General features: G+C 43.5%; 1 protein-coding gene across 1 annotated transcript in view; it reads left to right on the top strand.

Annotated features, from left to right (window-relative positions):
* LOC307118773 (uncharacterized protein) overlaps nt 1–24605 on the top strand; it is a gene marked incomplete at both ends in the record, with an annotated part of 36267 nt that extends 11662 nt beyond the window's left edge. Inside the window, 9 exons of the mRNA XM_079804552.1 lie at nt 1146–1407; nt 16875–17020; nt 17219–17501; nt 17616–17755; nt 21467–21558; nt 21643–21739; nt 22562–22635; nt 22704–22812; nt 24508–24605. Coding sequence (XP_079660678.1) covers nt 1146–1407; nt 16875–17020; nt 17219–17501; nt 17616–17755; nt 21467–21558; nt 21643–21739; nt 22562–22635; nt 22704–22812; nt 24508–24605 — 1301 coding nt within the window. The remainder of the gene's footprint in view (nt 1–1145; nt 1408–16874; nt 17021–17218; nt 17502–17615; nt 17756–21466; nt 21559–21642; nt 21740–22561; nt 22636–22703; nt 22813–24507) is intronic.
* Nucleotides 24606–25944: the final 1339 nt, after the last annotated feature.

The raw sequence follows: 25944 nt of genomic DNA, 5'->3' as shown, positions 1-25944 counted from the left end.
CTTGGAAAGAAGCAAAGGTTATTCCTCTACAGAACATTTTAGGTTGGCTACGGGTGAAGGATATGACTATTGTCTGTCTGCTTTGTTTTATAAGAAATATTTCTGTGTCTAGAGTTCCTAATGTCCTGTACTGTCAACTTTTGTATAATAGTACAAGTCATAATTTGAACACCAGGCATGCATCAAAGGGATGTTTTTTACTTCCTGTTTCGAAAACCACTGCAAAACAACGGACTGTAATGTCTGGGGGAATGAAAATATGGAACTATTTACCATGAGTTATAGTAAAATGCTTTATGAAAAATCTTTAAAGGAATATTTAACGGCACAATATATATAGTACATTTTTGATTTTGGAATGAATTTTTGGGTTTGTATGTTTCATTGACTTGACTTTTTATTAAACATGTAGTTGTGTATTTTTTACTTGTGGATGGATCATAGATGGAAAAGACCATTTACAACCTATACAGGTATTTTTTATTTTTTTTTTAGGTTTTTTGACAGTTATAGCACCACCCTTTGGTCAATCTCCACCACTTTTTATTGTCCTCAGAGTGTGCCCATACATGTGTCAAATCTGTTGTAAATATAAAATTTATTTGTGAAGTTATAGACACTAGAGCATAAAAATGACCCATGAGCAACATTGATTGGATTTCTTTTTCTTTTTTTTCTCCTTTTTTTTTTTGCCACTTCCTATAAAAATGTTGATATCTGAACATTATTGTTTAGCTATTACCTTATGTTTTCAAATTTCCTGCGGTGGTTTCGCCTCAATCGGACTAACGGTTCGAAGATATTGGCAATTTTTTTTAAAAGTGCTAAATCACACCGTTGCACAAAAAATAAGGCAGAATCTGGCATCGTTTGGACTCGGCAAGGATTCAGGAGTCTAAGGAGGTGACTCCCGTGACAAGCGCTGCTGCAAACCTGCTTTTTCATTTCTTCCATTAACCCATTGTGGCAGGAAATGTATATCTGTGGTCTATTTTTCCTGTTTGTTTGATGATGTTGTCATTGTGTTTGTTACAGTTAAGGATTATATGTATATGTAAAAGCCTCTAAACCTGTAAGTCAAGTAAGTTTCATTTGTATAGAATTTGTCACAATTAACATTGTTTCTTCCCTTGAACATATTCCAGTGGATGCAGCAGGATGGGGCACAGCCAGCCAGTCAACACCATATTACGACTGGTATCCCCGAAAAGCTCTGGATATGAATCCCTCCACCTGCACGCATACACAGGTATATGAAACCAACCCGTGGTGGAAGCTGGATCTGCAGAAGGTGTTCAGCGTGAACAGAGTGGCCATCACTAACAGACCAGACTGCTGCAGCGAGAGGATAAACGGGGCAGAGATTCGGGTCGGAAACGTTTCTTCAGATGTTTCCAGCAACCCCATGTGAGTCTCTCTGATATATTTTTATTTACAGAGTTTCTGTCCAGTTGGCCGGTAACTTTTAAATTTTTTATTAAGCATCTTTAGAACCAGTTCACTGTTTGCCTCCACTGTTCACTGGTGATAACTCTGACCAGTTATACAGAACATCCTGTTGATATGAATCAGAGACTTCAGCAAACTGTTTTTTTTATCTCTGTTTTCCGTGTGAATATATAATGAAGTGTAATTTATTCCTGTGATCAAAGCTGAATTTTCAGCATCATTATTCCAGTCTTCAGTGTCACACGATCCTTCAGAAATCATTTTAATATTTGCTGCTCAAGAAAAAAATTATGATTATTATCAATGTTGAATATATTTGTGGAAATTATGATACTTTTTCAAGATTATTTGAAAAGAAAGTTAAAATGAACAGCATTTATTTGCATCTATTACATTTATTATTAAATTAAAGCATTATTATAGTATTTGAATGATTTCTGAATGATCATGTGACACTGAAGACTGGAGTATTAATGTATTCATATAAATAAATATATATATATATATATATATATATATATATATATATATATATATATATATATATATATATATATATATATATATATATATATATATATATATATATATATATATACATTTTACAATATATTCACACTGAAAACAGTTGACTTGAAATTGTAGTAATATTTAGCAATTTTACTGTTTTTGTTGTATTTGATTAAACACATGCAGCCTCTGTGAGCATAAGATACTTCTTTGAAACACTTTTGACAGCAACATAAAACGTTCTTCAATTCGATACGGATGTAAATGTAAATAAAGATAACTTGCTTTTCAGTATGTGTTTTCAGATGTCGATTCAGTTCAATGAAAGATCCATCAGAATTATTCAAACTGGCCTCTCGTATTTTTGAACAAATTAATGGCATGATGGCAAAGTTGGATGTGCGTTGGAACGTTTGTGTCTAATCTGTTTATTTTAAGTTTTTTTTGGAAGTTTTTTAATTCTGGATTATTAGCATGATCAATCCCTGATGACATGATTATGGCTACACTTAACAATCGTACCTTTGTTTGCCTTCTGTGGCTGTGGACATTGATTGTTTGGAATGCCGCACAAACATTCCAGGTGTTGAGAGAGCCGGGCTTGAAATTAGCTTCTTCAGCTGTGGGTTTTTGCACCAAGTTTATTGGATCCTGACGCTGATATGTCAGAAATCAAGACCAGGGCCAAAGGAAGAAAGAGAGGCACAGAGGAGGTGTCCGGGTCAGAAACCGTTGGCGGGGATATAAACCTGTTCTACCCTCGGTTATTATGGGGAATGTCTGTTCCCTTGTCAACAAGGCGGGGGCGAGTTGACAGCTTGTTTGAAGTTTGATCGCATGTTCCGGCAGACCAGTTTAATCAGCTTTTCTGAGACATGGCTGTCAGACAGGATACCTGATTCATATGTGGAGATGGAAGGCTTCACACCTCACAGGGGGGACAGAGATCAAGCAAGCACGGGTAAGAAGCAAGGTGGAGGTGTCTGTTTGTAGGTGAATGACCGGTGGTGTCATACTCAACAGAGAGAGTCTGTGACCCTAACATTGAGCTCAATGCAGTGAGCTGCCGACCTTACTATCTACCCAGGGAGTTTTCCCATGTCATTGTCATGGTGGCATATATTCCTCCATTGGGTAATGGGAAGTGTGCCACTGAGACAATTTCAAGAATCAAGCATGACTTACAGTGCTCCTGATGCACTGGTTATCTTAAACGGGGACTTAAATCAGTGCTCTCTCTCCACCACTTTACCGTCTCTTAAACAAATGGTGATGTGTCCTACGAGGGGGTGACAAAACTATTGACTTGTTTTATACGAGTGTTAAGGATGGCTATGTTGCAAAATTGCTTCCTCAGTTGGGTAATTCCGACCATAACCTGATAACCTTGATGTCCAGGGATGGACTGGGAACAAAAATCGGGCCTGGCATTTTGGCCCAGACCGGCCTTCACCACATAAGATCACAAATACCACCCGTCCTCCCAGCTAGAATCTTTTTGTTATAAGAATGTTCTGAGAACATTACCATGCATTGTTCTATAAACGTTTTCAGCGGGTATTTTTATTTTTGTTCCCAGAATGTTCTTTTAAAAGTTAGGATAACATTCTTTTGAAAACATTCTAAAAATGTTTAGTAGTAACATTCTTATAACATTATTGCCTAACGTTCTTATAACGTTTTCAGCGGGTAGTTTTATTTTTGTTCCCAGAATGTTCTTTTAAAAGTTAGGATAACATTCTTTTGAAAACATTCTAAAAATGTTTAGTAGTAACATTATTATAACATTAATGAATACATTTATTTACCAGGGATGCATTAAATTGGTCAAGTGACAGTATAGACATTTATAATGTTGCAAAAGCTTTATATTTCAAATAAATGCTGTTCTTTTGAACTTTCTATTCATCAAAGAATCCTAAAATAAAAAAATTTGACCGAACGGTTTCAACATTGATAATAATCATAAATGTTTCTTGAGCAGTAAATCATCATATTAGAATGATTTCTGAAGGATCATGTGACTAAAGACTGGAGTAATGGTGCTCAAAATTCAGCTTTGCATATCAGGAATAAATTACATTGTAAAAGGTTTTATTTTAATAATATTGCACATTACAGCTTTTTTTATTTCTAATAACATAAATGCAGCCTTGGTGAGCAGAAGACACTTCTTTAAAAACATAAAAAAATCTTACCGTTCTAAAACTTTTGACCGGTAGTATATATATATATATATATATATATATATATATATATATATATATATATATATATATATATATATATATATATATATATATATATATATATATATATATATATATATATAATAAAAATATATAATTATATAATTTCATGATTGAAGAGGCCCTGTGTTTTAATTTGAAGAGGCCTTTCGTGGGTTTTTGTCTGCCAATGCAGATAGAAAAGTTAGCCTACAATTCTCATTAATTCTCAAAGTTTGCATGATGTGCAACGTTTTCACAATAATACAACGGATCATCAACATAATATATTAAAACAATTATTTTACTTAGCCGGGAATATGTAAAAGAACTAGCTTAAAGGTCAACTGATTCTTGTTAAAGGTCCCGTTCTTCGTGTTTTTTTGAAGCTTTGATTGTGTTTACAGTGTGCAATATAACATGTGTTCATGTTTCGCGTGTAAAAAAACACAGTATTTTTCACACAATGTACTTATCTGTGTACCGCTGTTTCCACTGTCCTAAAAACGGCTGGTGATTTCCTTGTTCTATAAAGTCCCTCCTTCAGAAATACGTAACGAGTTCTGATTGTGCCAGCGCTTACCGTGTTGTAATTCGACCGCAGCTTAGCGCACGTGCCAGCAGTTCCTGTGTTGTGATTCGACAGCAGCTTAGCGCATGTTGGAAAGATCACGCCTCTTAACGTAGAGATGAATGCGTTCAATAATCTCTACAGCGTCCCTGGGAAAGCCAAACAAAGGTGATTTGACTCCTGGATGAAAATAACAGCGTCTCGACGACATGGCGATAAACACACTCAACGCAACAGTTCCTTTTCTCCACGCGACCGTCCGCTTCTCCACGTGGGACAGCAACAAGACCGCGCCCCCTTTTTCGCGTTTCTTTGTGGGCGGAGGTTAGTCTGTTCTACTGCTCTACTGACGTAATTATAGCAGGAAGTACCAGGATGTAGTCCAAGCCAGCCGTTCGCTGTAGGCTTTGAAAGGGAACTTCTGTTAAATAAAATATCTCGCTTGGCATTGAACTTTGAGCTTTATAATTTTACAGGTATTATTTATGCTCTAACAGCAACATTACACACTAACTAAAGTTTGAACAATGGGATCATGCGGAATGGGACCTTTAACTAGCTGCTCCGACCTTTTTAACACTGACGTTATGTCTTTCTACTCCCGCACACTTAGCCAAACTGCAATCATACAGTGTATAGCATGCCTAATTCTTTTATTTGTGACAAACAGAGGTGACACGGAGAACAAAGGCAAGTGAAAGCAGAGTTTATTACTGAACCAGGAAGTGAGCAGGTGCGGTGAGAGTCAGAGTGATAGTTGCTGGTAATGCTGGATATGTTGGTAATACGATACGTCTTGGAATCTTGAACACAGGAACAATGGATCGAAGGAGACGAGGACCAGGAGACAGGACGAGACGAGGAGACACTCAGGGTTCGTAGGAGATCAGGTAAGTTATCAGGTGAGTCCGAGGAAGCAAGCATGTAGGGTCATGTGCAAACGATACCGGACAGTGACTGAGTGTGAGCGTGGGGCTTAAGTGCAGATGGTGACTACTGTGGTGATGACGTGCAGGTGTGTGTGCTCAGTACACAGGTGATTGGGATCGTTGTGGTAGTGAGGGGGTGGAGCCTGGCGTGCTTGTAACATTACCCCCCCCTCCACGGCCATCTCCTGAGTGGTCGACCTCTACCCCGCAGTGCCGGTCGATCAGGGCGGGTAGCGTGGAATGTCTCTAGTAGATTCGGATCAAGGATGTCATGCCTGGGTACCCACGATCTTTCTTCAGGGCCGTACCCCTCCCAGTCTACCAGGTACTGTAGTTGACCACCACGACGCCGGGAGTCCAAGATGTCCTGGACCTGATACGCTGCGCCGTCGTCCACGAGAAGTGGAGGGGGAGGCTCCGGAGTAACGCCAGGCTCTGAGGAAACAGAAACAGAGGGGTAGTGAGGTTTCAGGAGAGACACGTGGAAAGTGGGGTGAATCCGGTACTGAGGGGGTAGTTGGAGCTTATACGTCACCGGATTGATCTGCTGCAGGATCTCGAAGGGGCCAATGAACCTGGGACTCAACTTTTTGCACTGCAGACGCAGTCTGATGTCCCGGGTGGACAGCCAGACCTTCTGCCCCACCTGGAACGTCGGAGCATCGGAGCAGTGAAGGTCGGCTGTCCACCTGCGTCTGCAGAGTGCCCGTTGTAGTTGGTGATGAGCTGAGTCCCAGACCCTCTCACTCTCCCGGAACCAGTAGTCAACCGCAGGGACATCGGAGGGCTCCCCAGACCAGGGGAAGAGGGGCGTTTGATAGCCGAGTACGCACTGGAAAGGTGTCAGGCCGGTGGTGGGTTGTCGAAGTGAGTTCTGTGCGTACTCGGCCCATCCTAGGAACTGGTTCCAGGAGTCCTGGTGGCCGTGACAGAAGGTACGGAGGAAACGGCCAATCTCCTGGATCTTTCTTTCCATCTGCCCGTTCGTCTGAGGATGGTATCCGGACGTGAGGCTGACGGTCACACCTAGGAGTGCGAAGAAGGCCTTCCATACCTTAGAAATGAATTGAGGACCTCTGTCAGATACGATATCTTCGGGAATGCCATAATACCAGAAGACGTGGTTAAACATGGCTTCTGCGGTCTCTAGGGCTGTGGGAAGTCCTCGTAGTGGGAGCAGCCGGCAGGACTTTGAGAAGTGATCGACCACTACGAGTCGAATTGGGCAGGTCTGTGATGAAGTCCACCCCTAGGTGTGACCACAGACGGTTGGGAATGGGCAGAGGCAGGAGTTTCCCAGCTGGCAGGTGTCGAGGGCTTTTGGCCATGGCGCATTCCCGGCATCCCCGCACGTACCTTCTGACATCAGCTGGCATGTGTGGCCACCAGAAGCGCTGGCGTAGCAGCGAGAGGGTTTCATTGACCCCAGGGTGACCAGTGCCCAGTGATGTATGTGAGGAGTGAATCAGAGGGATGCGTTGTGCTCGAGTGATGTATTGCAAGCCCGGAGGACAGCCCGGCGGCACGTTGGTGGAGGCATTGGTAGAGGGCAGGGTCTCTTCTGACCATGTGATGGGACTGAGGAAGTGCTTCGTGGGGAGAATGGGTTCCTCTTCTTCCTCGGAACGTTCCTCTGGGCCGTGGATGCGGGAAAGGGCATCCGCCTTGATGTTCTTGGCCCCTGGCCGGTAGGAAATGTGGAAGTCGAACCTCGTGAAGAAGAGTGCCCAGCGAGCCTGTTGGGGGTTGAGTCGTCTTGCCTCTCGGAGATACCCCAGGTTCTTATGGTCAATCAGGACCAGGAACGGATGTTTGGAGCCCTCTAGCCAGTGCCTCCACTCCTCTAGTGCGAGCTTGATGGCAAGGAGCTCTCGGTTGCCGATGTCATAGTTAACCTCCGCCGGGCTGAGCTTGCGGGAGAAGAAGGCACATGGATGGAGACGGCTGGGGTTCCCCTGCTGCTGAGAAAGGACCCCACCCACCCCGGTGGTAGAGGCATCCACCTCCACGACAAAGGGAATCTCGGGATCAGGATGGACCAGGAGGGGAGTTTTCGTGAAGGTGTCCTTCAGGGTCTGGAAGGCTTGGTTGGCGGATGGGGTCCAATGACAGAGACTTGGGCTTGTTGCGGAGCAGGCTGGTGAGGGGACTGGCGATGGAGCTGTAGTTTTGAATGAAGCGTCGATAGAAATTTGTGAAACCCAGGAAACGTTGTAGTACCTTCACGGAAGTGGGAGTTTGCCAAGACCGGATGGCTTCCACCTTCCTCTCATCCATCCGGATGCCACTGTGATCTATGTTGTACCCGAGGAACTGCACAGAGGGCTGGTGGAATGAGCACTCCTCTGCCTTGAGGTAGAGCTGGTAGTTCCTCAGGCGTTGTAGGACCTCCGCAACGTGACGGCGATGGTCGGGCATGCTCCGGGAGTAGATCAAGATGTCATCTATGTATACCAGCACGAACCTGTGGAGACACTCCCGGAGCACCTCGTGGATGAAGTCCTGGAATACGGAGGGGGCGTTGGCGAGTCCATATGGCATCACTAGATACTCGTAGTGACCAGTGGGCGTGACAAAGGCGGTCTTCCACTCGTCCCCCTCACGTATCCGGATGAGGTTGTAGGCGCTACGGAGGTCCAACTTCGTGAACATAGTGGCACCACGGAGATGTTCCAGGGCAGCTGAGACGAGAGGAAGGGGGTAACGGAACTTAACTGTAATTTTGTTTAATGACCGGTAGTCGATACAAGGATCTTTGCCACGAAGAAGAAGCTCGAAGCAGCAGGGGAGGTGGATAGACGGATGTAGCCTTGCTCCAGCGCCTCCTTGATGTACTCCTCCATGGCCTTCTCCTCTGGAAGAGAAAGGGGATAGATTTTCCCCCTGGGCACTGGTTCACCTGGCAGCAGATCGATGGCGCAGTCCCATGGCCGATGGGGAGGCAGCTTGGAGGCCCGTTGGGGACAGAAGACGTCTCTGAAGGGGGCGTAACAGGAGGGGACATCCACCGATCGTCTCTCTACCGGACTCTTGATGGACGTGGCACAGACAGGGAGATCTTGGGGACGCGGAGAGGGACGAATCGGTGGAGATGGGAAGCAGTCCGGGAAGCAGCTGTCGCCCCACTTCAGGACCTCTCCTGTCTTCCAGGAGATGACTGGGTTGTGCTGCTCTAACCACAGGCGCCCTAAGATGATGTCAGCGGTGGATTCCTCCAGAACCAGCAGGTGTAGTCACTCCATGTGGAGGATTCCAACTTGCACTCCGATGGGACCCACGGAGCGACTAACCTGCCTCCGACTGAGTGGTCTGCCCGTTACCGACTGGACTTGGTAGGTCGTCATAGTTGCAGACGTGCGGAGCTTGAGCTGATGGCAGAGGGTTCCCGAGATGAAGTTCCCGGCTGACCCAGAATCGAGGAGGGCAGTAACTGAAAGGGAAATTCCAGCAGCAGTAAGGTTCACAGTTGTGGTGAGTGGCTTCATTTTAGAGAGTGAAGGAATGATTGCACTCACCATGGGTCGAGGAGGACGGACTGGGCATTCCGAGATGTAATGCCCAGGTAGACCGCAGTAGAGACAGAGATTCTGGGTCAGCCGTCTCTGCCGTTCAGCTGATGTCAGTCGGGTGTTCTCCAGTTGCATGGGCTCGGGGTTGGGTTCTGGAGTGCTGACATCACCTGGTCGGCGGAGGAAAAATGACGACTGGCCCTGGTGCTCTTCTATGCACGACTGCATACGAGAGGCGAAGCGGATGGAGAGTTGGATGAAGCGTTCTAGCCCGATGGTATCCTCGTATGCAGCGAGATGCAGCCGCACCCGAGGATCCAGACCCTGTCGGTAAGTCGTAATGTAATCAAGGACTGCTCGTTCCATCCACTAGCAGCAGCGAGGGTTCGAAACTGTAGAGCATACTCATTAACTGTGGAGGTACCTTGTTTCAGATGATATAACTGTTCTCCGATCGACGAATCCCATGATGGTTTCCCAAAGACCTCCTTAAAGTGAGACAGGAACCCTGACAGGGTCTGGATCACTGGACTGTCTGTGGACCACATGGATTCCGCCCAACGGAGCGCTTTACCGGAGAGTTGAGATGTGATGAACGCTACCTTAGTGCGATCGTTAGGGTACAAGCGCGGCTGCATCTCCAGGACCAGCGAACATTGCAGAAGGAATCCGTTGCAATCCTCCGCCGAACCAGAGAAGGCCGCCGGTCTGGCCATGGGACTGGCGTACTCGGGGGGCGAAGAAGTGGTTGTGTGGATCCCGGAAGTGCTCGCCGGTGAAGGTGCAGGTGCGCTGGTGGGAAGAGCTCGCCGAACGGCGTCGACGAGCTCTTGGAATGGATCCGGGGTGCTCATCCTGGTGCGCTGTGTTGGTCCGGTATTCTGTTACAAACAGAGGTGACACGGAGAACAAAGGCAAGTGAAAGCAGAGTTTATTACTGAACCAGGAAGTGAGCAGGTGCGGTGAGAGTCAGAGTGATAGTAGCTGGTAATGCTGGATATGTTGGTAATACGATACGTCTTGGAAACTTGAACACAGGAACAATGGATCGAAGGAGACGAGGACCAGGAGACAGGATGAGACGAGGAGACACTCAGGGTTCGTATGAGATCAGGTAAGTTATCAGGTGAGTCCGAGGAAGCAAGCATGTAGGGTCATGTGCAAACGATACCGGACAGTGACTGAGTGTGAGCGTGGGGCTTAAGTGCAGATGGTGATTATTGTGGTGATGACGTGCACGTGTGTGTGCTCAGTACTCAGGTGATTGGGATCGTTGTGGTAGTGAGGGGGTGGAGCCTGGCGTGCTTGTAACATTATCGTTGTAGTGTTATCATCGACAGTTTGTCCACAGTCCACCAGTTGTTTTTGGCTCATTTTTATCAAGGCTTACCGCAGGTTCTACCCTCACTCCTTCATCTCTGTCCCTCTCCTCTTGAGTCTCCTCGACACCTACACTAACACCACCACCACTTTCATCAGCCACGGGAGCTGGTGAAGGTCCTGCTGCTGGCAAAAACATTTGTGTCAATTTGACACATTTTGCAGCGTCTGCCTGAAGAGCCTGTTTTTTTTTTCTCACGCAGCTTCTCTGCACCTCCTTTGCGTTTCCTCTCCATGATCACACTGATACTGCATGCAGACAGAAATCCCATAGATGGTGCTGTTCAAAGATATGATTGGGCCAGTCCAGTGTCAATCAAGAAAACCAATGGGCCGCTGAGCTACGTGTTTCATGGGCCGCGTCTGTCAGAAGGAAAAAAAAACTAGTTTATGTGATATTTTTGACTAAAGTGTTTTGGGCCAGCAGCCCAGTATCAATTGAAAAAACATTGGGCTGCCAATCTAGCTGTTCATGGGCCAACAAAAAAAAAAAAAACTTCTGCGGTCGGCCCAAAAAGCACGTCGGCCCACCGGGAAAGTGCCCGGTATGCCAGATGGCCAGTCCGCCTGTGTTGATGTCCAAATATTCACCGGTGATACGGAAACAGTCGACTACGTCAAAGACTGTGCGCATCTGGTCAGAGGATGCCTGTGAAACATTAAGGGGGTTGTTTTGAGTGCACAGATTGGAATGTGATATTTAATGGAGACAGTGATCTGGACAGTATCTGTGACAAAGTGACTTGTTATATCAATTACTGTGTTGAGTATTTAATTACTAGTAAACAAATCAAAATATTTCCCAATAAAAAACCATGGGTTACCAGAGAAGTTAAAGCTGCTATTAATAAGAAGAAAGCTGCTTTTTATAGTTGTGATAAAGATAGGATTAAAGATGCTCAAAGAGAGCTGAAAGTCATTATCAGACAGGGCAAACAAAAATATAAGGAAATGGTTGAAGGAAATATGTCCTGTACCAAGACAAGAGGGCTATGTTAACACTGCAACGGACACTCTATGCTCCACCTTAACTTCATGTCTAGACAATATCTGCCCTCTTACTTTTAGGCCAGCACGAGCTACTCCCTCTAACCCTTGGTTATCTGATGTTATTCGTGAACATCGGACAACACTCAGGGCAGCAGAGAGGAAATGGCATAAATCAAATCACCCATCAGATCTAGCTAAGTATCAGTCTTTGCTCTCATCCTTCTCGAATGAAGTTCATGCAGCTAAATATTCTTATTTCCAAAACAAAATCAGCAGCACCACAAACTCACGCACATTATTCAGAACCTTCAACTCTCTGCTCTGTCCTCCTCCACCACCCCCCACCACCTCCCTATCTCCAGACGACTTTGCACAATTCTTCACAAACAAAACAACAACTATCAGCAATCAGTTCTCACCCCCACACACTGTGGATTTTAGATCAGCCACTTCCACGACCGAACATACTCTCTCCTCATTTTCCACACTCACTGAGGCCGAAGTATCTAAACTTCTCCTCTCCAGCCATCCTACCACCTGTCCTCTCGATCCCATTCCCTCACACCTCCTTCAAGCCATCTCTCCTACTCTCCTTCCTGCACTCACACACATCATCAACACATCGCTCTGCACTGGCACCTTCCCTACCACTTTCAAGCAGGCTCGGGTAACTCCACTGCTTAAGAAACCCACTTTAAACGCATCACTCATAGATAACTACAGACCTGTCTCTCTCCTGCCATTCATAGCAAAAACTCTTGAACGAGTTGTTTTCAACCAGGTTTCATCCTTCCTCTCACAGAATAACCAGCTGGACTCGAACCAATCCGGTTTCAAAAGGGGCCACTCCACAGAGACCTCATTACTGTCGGTCACCGAAGCCCTGCGGATAGCTAAAGCTGAGTCCAAATCATCAGTCCTTGTGCTCCTTGATCTATCTGCTGCCTTTGACACGGTAAATCATCAAATCCTTCTGTCCACCCTCTCATCACTGGGCATCACAGGGACTCCGCTCCATTGGTTTGAATCTTATCTCACAGGTAGGTCCTTCAAGGTTGCCTGGAGAGGAGAGGAATCCCGAGCGCATCAACTGACCACGGGGGTTCCTCAGGGCTCAGTGCTTGGACCTCTCCTTTTCTCCATTTACACTACTTCATTAGGTCCCATCATACAGGCACATGGCTTCTCATATCACTGCTATGCCGATGACACTCAGCTCTACCTTTCATTCCAACCAGACGACCCCACAGTAGCTGCACGAATCTCCGGCTGTCTGGCTGACATCTCTGCATGGATGAGTAAAAATCACCTACAGCTCAACCTGGCAAAGACTGAGTTCCTCATCTTTCCCGCCAGTCCCACTATGCAACATGAGTTCACCATCCAGCTAGGTGCATCCCTGATCTCCCCTTCAAAATCACTCAGAAATCTTGGAGTTACATTTGATGACCAGTTGTCCTTCAGAGATCACATTGCTAAGACAGCTCGCTCTTGCAGGTTTGCGCTCTACAACATCAGGAAGATCAGACCGTTCCTAACAGAACACGCAACACAGCTTCTTGTCCAGGCCCTGGTTATTTCTAGACTTGACTACTGCAATGCGCTTCTGGCTGGACTCCCCTCTTGTGCGATCCAAACACTTCGAATGATCCAGAATGCAGCGGCACGTCTGGTCTTCAACGAGCCCAAAAGGACCCACGTCACACCACTCTTCATCTCTCTGCACTGGCTACCACTCGCTGCTCGCATCAAGTTTAAGTCGCTGACGCTTGCCTACAGAGCCACCACGCGCTCAGCTCCTGCATACTTTGACTCGATTCTATGTCGCCACACCCCCACCAGAAGCCTTCGTTCAGCTAAGGAGCGAAGGCTTGTGGTACCATCACAGAGAGGCAAAAAATCCCTCTCCAGAACATTTTCATTCAACGTTCCCAGCTGGTGGAACGATCTGCCCACCGCCATCCGAAATGCGGATTCATTGACAACATTCAAAAGTCAACTAAAAACTCATCTCTTCCGTGAGCACTTAACCTCCTAAAAAAAAAAAAAAAAAAAAAAATTTCCTTTCCTCTTTTCCTCCTCTTTCCCTCCCTACTCTAACCTGTGCTACACTGAGAAATGTACACGGACCAAGTATTTCAGGCACTTGTTGCGCTCACTCGACTCTTCACGACCAATCGCTTATTGTTCCCCCAAGTTGTAAGTCGCTTTGGATAAAAGCGTCTGCTAAATGCATAAATGTAAATGTAAATGTCTATGGAATGGTGTGAAGTCTATTACTGGATATGGGACCAGTAATCCCAGTTTATGTAAATTGGGTATACAGGTTAATGATGCCAATGCTAGTTTTGCAAGGTTTGATGAATTCGATTTTTCGTCTCTACATGAGAATGTTCTTTCCAATCTTAGAGCAGCTCTGAGGATTGTAGCCCAAATGAATCTTAACTTTGAAGAGGTTTGTCAGCAGTTAAGGCGTATTAAATCTAATAAGGCAGCAGGCCCTGATGGTGTTCATCCATGCACCATAAAAGTGTGTGCTGACCAGCTCTGCTCCATCCTTCATTCATTGTTTTCTTTGTCTCTATCTTCTGCTAAGATCCCAGTTATGTGGAAAACATTTTGCCTCGTCCCTATTGCCAAAAAAGCTAAGGTGTCCAACAACCTTGCTAACCTGAGACCTATAGCTCTGACTTCACACATTATGAAGTGTTTTGATAGGGTTGTACTGGATCACCTGACTAGGCAGGTGTCTGCTTTTCAGGACTCCTTGCAATTCTCTGATGATACTGCCTTAGTAGGTCTACTTAATCAGGACGATGATCTTGCTTATAGAGCTTATAGTCTTTTTCCAGCTGGTGTGAGTCTAACTTTTCAAAACTGAATGTAGAGAAGACTAAAGAACTTGTGATCGATTTTAGAAAGAAAAAAGAGAAGGTCCTTCCTGTCACAATTAATGGTCAGTTGATCGGAATTGTACAGTCATATAAATTCTTAGGCGTCCACTTGAATGAAAAATTTAATTGGAAAGATAATACTAATGTCCTAATGAAGAAGGCCCAGTCAAGACTTTTCTTTTTGAGAAAACTTAGATCATTCAACATCAGCCTGTTGAGGACAAAAATAGGATAAATAAACTGATCAAGAGGGCTGACTCGGTTATTGGTCTTACTCCAGACTTACTTGAGGTCACTGTGGAGAAGAGGATAAGCTTTTTGAAAGCCATCCACTACACAACCTTTTTAAATGACTTAGAAGCTCTTTCAGTGAGCGATTGATAATGCCTCAGTGCTCTAGTGAGCGGATGAGAGGGTATTTTGTCCCAGCAGTGGTCAGATATTTCAATGAACACTATTAAATTTTATTTATTTATTGCATTCTGTACTTTTAAATTGTAAAATTTTATCATGTCTCACTGGCTCTTTTACTGGTTTTAATAGTATCTTAATTTATCTGTCTGTTAATTGTATGTTTTGTTTGTTGGCTTTATTGTCAAAGTTGGTGGCAAACCAGTTTCCCTACAAGGATTCAATCTAATCAAATCACATCACTAGAGGTCCCAGTTCACAACAAGAATCCCTTTGAAGACAAAAGGGTGTGATAAGACCCTCAACAAAGAATACCAAAAACAAGTGACCGTTTTGATCAGGATTGTCAGAGGTGACAATTGTTCTGAAGGTGTGAATGACCATGGACCGTGTAGGGACACTAAACCAGTTCTGTCTAGAACACAGTAAGAATAAATAAAATAAAATATCTATAAACACATTGGCTTGAAACCACAAAATGGACAGGAAACTGTAAGGAACATGTCATATACGTCTTTTTATTCATCCAGGGAACTGTGTACACACAGTAGAAACTGCACCTGGAATAAGAGCCAATGTAATCTCACCCACTGACAGAGAAATGGACATCTGGGTGATATCTCAAACAATTTGCATCAAGTTTGGACTCTACGAGTTCAGAACACTGCCACTAGGACTCTGAGAAAGGTTTGGAAAATAAATAAAGCATTTCCACGGTTCAACTGTGTATTTTGGGACAATGCAGCAAGCTCTACAGGATGGAAAGGTGGGATGTGATGGGCGGACACTTGAAAGGCTACTACCCAATCACAACACTACAGTAGGAAGGCGGGTATTAGTAATCCCCTCCCCAATTAGAAGGAATACAACCTTTCCCAAGCAAACACACCCTTATGAGTTTCTGACCTGACGAGGGAAGGAACAATAGCATGACCAAGGTTATACTCTTCTGAGTAAACCTTCACCCGCACTGACCTTCAAGCAGACCAACTACTCCTGCTGAGACATCAGCTCCAGAAATCAATGCCTGACCTGCTTGACTCTTGCCATTGTAACCTTCAGTCTACAAAGAATCCTGTGGATCAATCACTGCCTGACCTACAGTTCTCCGCATTACACAAGGACCATCAGTGAACCCGCAGCACTGAAACTGTTGGAAACTGTTGACTCATAAGTGTCATTAGTTTGTGAATTGGACTACACTAACGCTGTAATTTACTAAAAGGAAGTGGACAATAAGAGTAATTGGTAACACTTTAGATTACAGCCCTGGAAAGTACTGCGTAAGTAAAACTAATTTACAGCGTTACTTTCAGTAATTATAGTGTAACTATAAAGTACATACGTGTAGGTATGAGAGAACAATATGTACTATTTAGGGAATAAAGGGGTAACTTTGTCACTGCTTTTTGTGGATGAAGTTGTCATGTTGGCCTCTTCAGACCAGGATGTTCAGTGTGCACTGGGGCGGTTTGCAGCCGAGTGTGAAGCGGATGGGATGAGAATCAGCACCTCCAAATCCGAGGCCATGGTTCTCAGATGGAAAAGTGTGGCTTGCCCGCTTCAGGTTGGTGGGAGAATTCGTGCCTCAAGTGAAGGAGTTCAAGTATCTTGGGGTCTTGTTCACGAGTGAGGGAAGGATGGAACGGGAAATTGACAGACGGATCAGTGCAGCTTCTGCAGTAATGCGGGCGATGTACCGGTCTGTCGTGATGAAGAAGGAGCTGAGCTGTAAGGCTGTAAGGGGTTCCTACTGGGTCATGACCAACAGTACAAGATCCCGGATACAGTCGGCCGAAATGATCTTTCTCCGCAGGGTGGCTGGGCTCGGGCATCTATTTTGGATGCCTCCTGGATGCCTTCCCAGGGATAGATAGTATAAAACATAACATGGTATATAAGTTGGGGAAAATATAAAACCATATAATATACAGTTTTCATTTAGAGAAAAGATGATAAGTGAAGAGTCATAATAATTAACTCACACTATTGTCTCTCTCTAGATGTGCTGTAATTTCTAGTATCCCAGCAGGAGCTTCCTACAGCTACTCGTGTAATAGGATGGAGGGACGATATATATTTGTGGTTATTCCTGGAACTTCTAAGATTCTTACTCTCTGTGAGGTGAAAGTCTATGTGGTTTATCCAGGTAATTCATAACAACCTGGTCTAAACCCTTTAACAGGGGAATTTGACTTTTGACTTTGACTCATTCCATTCAAGTGGTTTTAATATAGTTATAGAGTGTAGTTCTAGTCTAGAAACTGACAGATCTGGTAGAAGTGCATTCCTAAAATGAAGTAAATATTGGTTAAATAAAATATTTCTTGATACTGTTATTTTACAGGTAATTTGGCAATAGGAAGAAGCGTCACACAGTCATCAACCTATCCCAGCTGGATTGCTGACAAGGCCATTGATTTCAATCCAGGGTTTTTCCCACATCCATCGTTAGTGTGCTCGTTAACCAATTATCAGACTAACCCATGGTGGAGGCTGGATCTGGGTCATATTTACAGAGTTAGTAAAGTGGTTGTCACTAACAGACTAGACTGCTGTCCAGAACGAATAAATGGAGCAGAGATTCGCATTGGAAATTCTTTGGAGAACAATGGCAACAACAATTCTGTGTGAGACCCTCTTTCAGTGGCTTAATATCCATAGAAATCCCTGATTCCTCAAGGCTGAAAACACAAGTACAGAAAGAATAAAGTCTAAATGAAGTTTTCTCTGTCTCTCTGTAGATGTGCTGTGATTTCTAGTATTCCAGCTGGTGTTTCGTCTACCTATGCTTGTAACGATATGGAGGGTCGATATGTGAATCTGATCATTCCTGGAGATTCAAGGGTTCTCAGTCTGTGTGAGGTGGAGGTCTATGGAGAAGGTCTGATCAAAAAAACTATGTTGAAATGTGTCAATTTATTATTGATTATACATGCTCTCAGCAGTCAATAAAACACATGTGGTCAACACTAAACTATGTTCATCCTCACGGCAAGTGAACCTGTATTTTACTGTCATCTAAGAGAAATTATTGGAGGGAATTTTGCAACAATATTGGGGAAGATATTGAAATTAATGAATTCATGTTTGGAATATGATAAGGAAAATGGGAGGAAAGCAAAGAAATAGCAGCATTCCTGTCTTGGTATATAATGACAAACTAGTAGTATCAGACAGCGAAAAAGCGGATGTACTAGCAGAAACATTTACTAAAGTGCATAGTAGTTAATATTTGTCAGATGAAATGAGGCGGTATAGGGAACATATCCTATGAGAGTAAGAACCCTCAACTATTGGAAGAAAAAGGACCATCTGGATGTACTTTGGATTCAGAGTTTACTCTGTATGAGCTGAAGAAAGCGCTTGCAGGGGTTAAACAAACTTCAGCAGGAAAAGATTATATTTGTTATGAGATGGTAAAACATCTATCAGAGGCATCATTAAGTATAATTTTAAGTCTCTTTAACTCCTTGTCTGTCAGCCCCCATTTTGGCAAGTGGGGAATTTTTACATACCCATAATAAAAAGGCTGCTGCTCACAAGTTATTCTGAATAGACACATGACCAATATATTGCTAGAAAGCCAACACTTGAGATTTTACAGCTTTTCAGAATTACTCAGACAGTTATTAATATGGAGATATATAGGCTCAAACATAAAAAAATAAAAATATTAATAATATATTTTTAAATGTATAAATATAGTATGTGAATGTAATATAACAACTTCTAACCACAACTAAAGTGAAGCCACAAGTGTGGTCATGCTTCATTTCAAATCTGAGGCTATTATGTCCAAAACTATGAATTTTATAAAACCTTTTCTAAGACCATGTCAGGATTTTTTTATTTTTAAGAGAAAATGCTATCAAAATATGTTGTTGGCCAAACACCCATTTGCAGTCTTTTGTCTAATGTCTGACGAGGAGAATAGCTCAATTAATGCTACAATGACCTCAATCGACGGTCGTTTTACACCTTTGAGTGTATGCGACTTAATCCTCATTATACTATAATCGTTATTCTTTAGTTTTTTTATAGCCTCATTAAAAGTCATTATAGCCTTTATGCTAGCAAGAATGGTAAATTTTTACAGCATGTCACAGTAATCCACATATTATCTGAAGTCTTTCTAAAAAGTAAATAAATAAATAAAACATCCTTGGAATCTTATGTGAATTATTGTAACAAAATTGACAAAGCTCCTGGTCCAACAGGTGCATTAGAGCTACAGTTAGCATCAAGCTACATAACACAATATAAAGATTAAAATTACATTGTAATTCGATTCATTGTCTTATCGGGGAGGAAGGAAGAAGACGGGGTCGGCGTGACTGGGACTTGTGACTTTAATACTCAAACTTTCAGATACAAACACAACAGGCGCACGTGGGCGCATAAACACAACAAATAAACTCAGAACGTCGTCATATCAATCACTCGGTTTCCACTTCGTGTCCTCTGGTAAGCAGGCGTGTGCGCAGTCCCAGTCCAACTCTCTCTCTCGTCTCTCTCCCCGCAGCGGCTTATATGCAGTGTCTCCACGACAATTACTGCAATCAGACACAGGTGTTCATCATCTGCACTTGACCTACTTACTCACCGCTCGGCTCCACTCTCTCTCTCCCACTACAGACCTCGCGAAACCACGCCCCCTCCGCCACATACATATTCACTCAAAATGTCACTTAAGACCACCATCAAGTGTGTGTATTAGCCTCCTGTTGCGATATAATGAGATTTCATTAATATGGTGATGGTTAAAACATGTTATATTTAGCATGTTATATGGAGCTAATCGCTACACCTGCTAGCAGTTATAATGTAAACATCCATTATTGATATAAAATAGCCGAAATCACATGAAAAATCACACAAAAACCTTATACCATAGTTATTGTGTGTTTATTAGCTTCTTAGTTAATGCGTAGAAATGTAGAATTGGTTCGTTCTTCACAGACAGAATGAGGAAGTGTAAACACAGAACAGCGTCATGCAGAGGGCAGGATTGAGCACGTAAAATGATTGACAGCAGGAGAGAACGAATGAGTGCATGATGACTCGGATTTGACACAAATCAGGAAGAGGAGACAGAGAGAGCTCTGTACATGTTTCAGCTCTATGGAGATCGGATAATTCAGTGAGAAATTAATAGAAATGGTATTCTGTATGATTAAATATTTTGCAAACGTGTGATAATAAATCAATATTTCTCCAAATATGTGCACTTTTTAACTAAGAGCTGAACTGAAATCTGTTATTTACGAGCTGTGTGTACACAACGTAACCGCTGAAGACGAGAGAGAATTAATTTGCGTGTTATATTCCATTCAAAATATTGTTCATTACAGATCGACTATTATGCACTCCTGACATAAATTAAGAAATTAATGTCACTTGTTACGAACCCCGCATTAAATGTGCTCGTTAGAAAAGGGGAACGCAACATAAAAGGACACGCAAGACCAAAGAAAGCATTTTTATCATTTATTACGTCTCACAGGTGTCGCATCAGGCAACTGGGAGGACGATTTCCAACCCCAACAAAATAAACAAACTAAATAACAAACACACAAAACGAACAACAAAAGAAACACAGAAAAAAGATACTCAAACACACAGCTCCAGCTACCAGCCAGACGGTCGCACATCAAGCTCTTCCAGTTGCAACTCATCATCAGCATGGAGCTAGGTAAACATCAAATGACTTCTCAAGGGTGCTCAGCACTTCACAAACTCAGTGACTAAAGTGGTCGGGCGACTGGAATAAGATGGAAGTAGCACGATCAGCCAGCCACACGGTTACTCTCCCTCCGTCCTATATTCAATTCTCAGCGTCATTACCAAATCGGCAGCAGGTGTTCAAGGGCGGAGCTTACCCTCGGAAGAAAAGAAAACCAAAATTAATACCAAAAAATAACACAACAGAACCCAAGCAAACTACTCATAATAAGACTATTAATAATCCCAATAATAATCAATAATCAAGATAATAATATTGTTAATAGTAGAGCTTGGATCGTAACACACTGCAACCCAGTTTTATTATAAACAGTGTTCAAATATTGAAGCTGGAGTCTTTAATCTGTCTAATGATACAGAGTTTGTCCAGATGAAGTTAGAGTGTGATGTTTTAACTAGCAGGGGGTTAGAGGGTAGAGAGAGCATTTTCTTGTGGTGCCCGCCTGAGCAGTTGGTGCCCTACGGGCAGCGCGTGATGCGCATAGTGGGAGCGGCGGCACTGTATATAGATTGAATGTAGATATTATAGACACACAGCCTTTGATGCCAAAAAAAAAGATACAACAATGTATTTTAGGATCCTTCAAAATTATTAAATGCAGTTATCTGTTGTCTATGACCCATCAGAACCAGTGATCTAAACGATAGAGAGTTACATTGTGTGTGACACAAGCAGATCTCGGCACAGATTTCCCCACAATGGCTGCCAAGATCTGCTTGGTTACAAACATTCTTCCAAATATCTTCCTTTGCGTTCAGCAGAAGAAATAAATTCATGCAGGTTTGAAACAACTTGAGTGTGAGTAAATGATGACAGCATTTTCATTTTTGGGTGAACTATCCCTTTCAGGTCCTTGTTTAAAGCAAACGTTTGTGAAGCTCAAACTGAAGTCCAGCTCGAGTCTGTCTGATCCCGCAGCGAGAGCCCAGCTCCTGACGCAGGTGAGAGAGAGAGAGAGAGAGAGAGAGAAACACACAGAAATCTGAGCGCATTCATAGAGGTTTTAAGAGATGTGCTTGTTTCAGCTGGAATCTGCTCTGGCGGGAAGAGGGATTTCGAATGTGACGCTGCGCTGGTCTCAACTGCCCAAACAGGAAGTGATGCGGAAGGAAGTTGCGCCAGGTAAGTGTGTTCATACAAGAAATACTGGAAAACTGAACAATGTCAATTAATGTCAATTAATTAAAAATACACTATAAATGAAATAGAAACAACGTCTTTATAATGTAATGAACTTTTCATTTACAGCTCAATGTGCTCAAAGAAAGAAGTGATGACGGGAAAACTTTTGGATCAGTTCTTCAAGCCATCAAGTCAAGTCTTATTTATAGAACATATAAAGTTTAATACAACCGTAGTTGATCCAAAGTGCTTTACAATATAATACAAATAAATCAATTAAAATAAAATAAAGACAAACATTACATTACTTGTATATTCTCCTCAATGTTGATCATCATAAATTTGTATGTGAAAATTGAAATTATGGATTCATGAAAATGCTCAAACTCTGAAGTTGCTTTAAAGAAATTTGTATCACATAAAGTGCTATTATTAAACTTAAAGTTATTTTGACCATTTATAGCAGTGCTGTTTTGTTCATAAAATGAATCCCTGGTGCCTAAATGTGGAAGGAGACCTCTCATGTCTCTCTCATTCCCGCTTAATCTCAAAACTAGGGTATGTAATGACAGAGCTGACCAATAAAGATGACCCTCCTTTGTTCTATCAAACTTAAACCAAGTAAAATCTATTTGCATAAATCTGTGGCCAACAGAGACAGTACCAAGGCCAAGTACCGCAGCACGTTTGAGCTTCAGAAAGAACCAATGAGGTTCATTCTCGTGTTACGCAGCACATTTGAGCTTCAGCAAGAACCAATGGGGATTTTGCTACCCTGCTCATGATCAGTGATCATAACTTTAAGATATTGTTACAACACAGAAGGGACAGAGAAAAGAAAGCAGGGAACGGATGTTTTTATTGAACAACCAGATGAGGTATCGGCAGATCAACTGGTGAGTGAACGTGGAAGTGCCAGGATACTGAGGTGGATGACTGAGTGATAATGTCCTTATACTTGCAGATGGAAACAGACTGGAGACTGACAGGAGCGGAGAGGACTCAGGAGAACTTCACAGGAGACGAGGAGGCAATGAGGGAGACTTGGAGACAACACTTAGAGGTTCTTAGAGGTAAGAATTCAGGTAAGTCTTAAAGGTCCCATGGCATGGCATTTTTCTATTATTTTATAGTGTTTTCTGAGGTGTACTTATATTGTTAGTATGATTTTTACATCATAAAATGTCATAATTTAGAAATAAAAGGCATTTTTTCTATACTGCTGTTTGCCCTGTGGCTGAATGCCCTGCTTCAAGAGGCGTGTCTGCTGTGAGACTTCAGTAAAAAACGCCCACTGTTGTGATTGGCTGACATCTTTGCATTTTAAATGAGCGGAGGGGGCGTGGTTTAACGAGGCACGAGCAGGCACGAGTCTGCCAGAGACGGATGGACCTGTGTTCACTTCTCATCAGTTCTCTCAGCATGTCTCAGTTCAGGGTGAACTGTTGTAGTTACTAGCATATACTTCAGGTTATTAGTTTATTTCTAGTCGGAGGGGCTGTAACTCATGTCAGAAAGTTAGTAACTTTAGTAAATTATGGATCAGCGCTGACTCGAGACGCGAACCGTTTAGAACGATTCAGGCCGATTTGGTGAACTGGTTCGGTTCACTAAAAAGAACCGATTCAAAAGAATGATTCGTTCGCGAAACGGACATCACGGAGACGGAGCGATTACAAAGTTATTTATAGTAACTACTGAGTTGTGAGAGCGCTGTCTGTCAGCGCGAGTTTATTGTTTGTATCTGAGAGTTCTGAATAAACACGAGTCCCAGTCACGCCGAGTCCGTCTTCATCATTATTCTACCAACTTTGTAACACATGCAATGTACCATTACAGCGAGATGAACGAGTTAGTAAGTGTTGAGTAACTTATAGCATTATTTCTAGATATGTTCCAATCATATGATAAGCGTCAGTGACGTGCATTGAGTAACGTTACACAGCGCAAACAAAGACACAACAGCAGTAATCGAATGTAATCCAGTTTATTGTGGGGAAAGCTGGCTAGCCTAGCCCAGATATGCTCACGCTTACCCTCCTTCTGCTTAATCTCACGCCGCGTTTGGTGCCTCCGCTGTGGGCCAGATGCAGTACTGGGGGTCGGGGATGTTGAAGGCCGAGCTTCGGCGTGTGTGAGGTTTATCTCTAAAGACGTGACTCTGCTGGTGTTGTGCAGAAAAGACTGTATGCACATTTAAGAACAGATAGACGCGACGAGGACGTACAAAAACACTGACTCACAAGATATAAAACACCTTTCTGTCGGGAGAGAAGCCGCAGCGTGTGCACGAATAATAAATAATTAGCTACACATAAGAAATCACTGATCACAGATCAGAAGGAACTGAAGAAAGACTTCTGTTTTCATTTGTACATCCAAACACTGAGAAACTGCCAGTGTTCACTCGTTCACAAGTAATGATCTCTGGAGCGTTTGCATGGGTGTGCCAGATTCTCTGGGCGGAGGAAAGGGAGGTAACCATTCCTGCTTGGACGTCAAACCAGGAGACTTCAGGATTGGCTAGTCTGGCCTGTCATTTTCTCAAAGGCAGAGAAAGACAGCCAGAACTCGGTTTTACACCGATCAACATTTCTATCCACTTGGGGACAATATTCAGGCTAGGGGAACTCATATTAATGTTGAAATACCTCATAAAATGAAAATTTCATGCCATGGGACCTTTAATGCAAATGAGACCGGACAAAGACTGAGTGTCATAGAGTGTCTTTTGTGCTGGAAGTGATTGCCGTGCTGTTGTGGTGCAGGTGTGAGTGATCAGCACTCTGTGGGCTCGCTGCACCAAATGGGCGCCCATTTCTCAATCGAGTGCATTGTTAAATGGACACTTTACCCCAAACCATGATAAGGTGGGGTAAAAGACCCACTGACCCGTGGTTGACACCTGACTGCCTAATCTTTACCGTAGTCTTCCTCTTGTTCACAAAGTGCCTAATTGTCATCCTTTTGTCCACGAGTAGCCTAAAGTGCCCCCTGACTGCCTAATCTTAATCCTTTTGTCCACGAGTAGCCTAAAGTGTCCCCTTCCAGCCTAATATTCATCCTTTTGTTCATGAGTAGCCTAAAGTGTCCCCTTCCAGCCTAATCTTCATCCTTTTGTCCACGAGTAGCCTAAAGTGCCCCCTAACTGCCTATTATTCACCATAGTCTTCCTCTTGTTCACAAATAGCCAAAAGTGACCCCTGACTGCCTAATCTCTCCCAAATCAAGGGTCCCTGTATGCAGTGAGCGTACAATCCATTAATAGGCCATATTTCATATTTACAATGTGACAACAGAAATCCACCCAACACCAACACCAGAGTTTACAGGAATCCACCCGCTGTTATTTAACTGAGCTATATAAATATGTGTAAATACACACATTCATGTACACAATACAACACAGTGATGCACATTACAGCTATTAATTGTGCATTATTAGCCTAAAATTTATCCGTACACGGACTGCATACATACTGCAGACTTTTGGACAAAACCGCCTATATCTCGAAAAGGACGTGTCCCAGTGGCTCGTCCTCTGGGGTGGTGAGGGGTCCCTAGGGGCACTCTCGGACCCCAGAGTCCCGAGCCTCTAGGACCTTCCAAAAAGCACCCTTTCCTGTTGGGCCCTGTATCTCGGCCCGCGGGGGCCCTAGAAGCTCGGGCCAGGGTGTCGGAGAGGGCCTTCCGAGACCCTCCTTTGACCCTCCTTTGGTGCCTGTAGGCGGCTTGGTTGCGGAAATGTAGCCGTTTGAATTTCGGAGCCTGGGACATGGGGCAAAATAGGCCGAAAGGGGACAAATGCGCATTCCGTGGCTGGAAGCGGATGAATTCACTGAAAACTTTATGTCTGATTTTTAGGAAACATTATCACATATCATCACATATGGTAAAGTACACCTGTACCCAGTCCGTGTACAATGCATTAATGTACCTGGTGGGACCACAGATGGGATGACTCACATTTGGTCCAGGATGGAACTCTGACTGGATGTATTGGGAAGCAGGCCGAGTTGGAGCTGCATACTCTGGGGTTATGGGGCTCCCATAGGTACCTTCCCATGCCCGGAGTCTGGAGCTCCAACTCGGCTTGCTTTCCAAGATACACTCGGTCAAAGTCCCATCTTTTTACCAGGCATAACTCCAAAGCCAAGCCGAGCTGGGAGCTGGGGACGGTGGGCCCTACGAGACCCCTCCATGCC

Source organism: Gobio gobio (assembly GCF_949357685.1).
Source record: "Gobio gobio genome assembly, chromosome: 2".
NCBI classification, from domain to species: domain Eukaryota; kingdom Metazoa; phylum Chordata; class Actinopteri; order Cypriniformes; family Gobionidae; genus Gobio; species Gobio gobio.
This window is presented reverse-complemented; position numbering and strand designations above follow the sequence as displayed.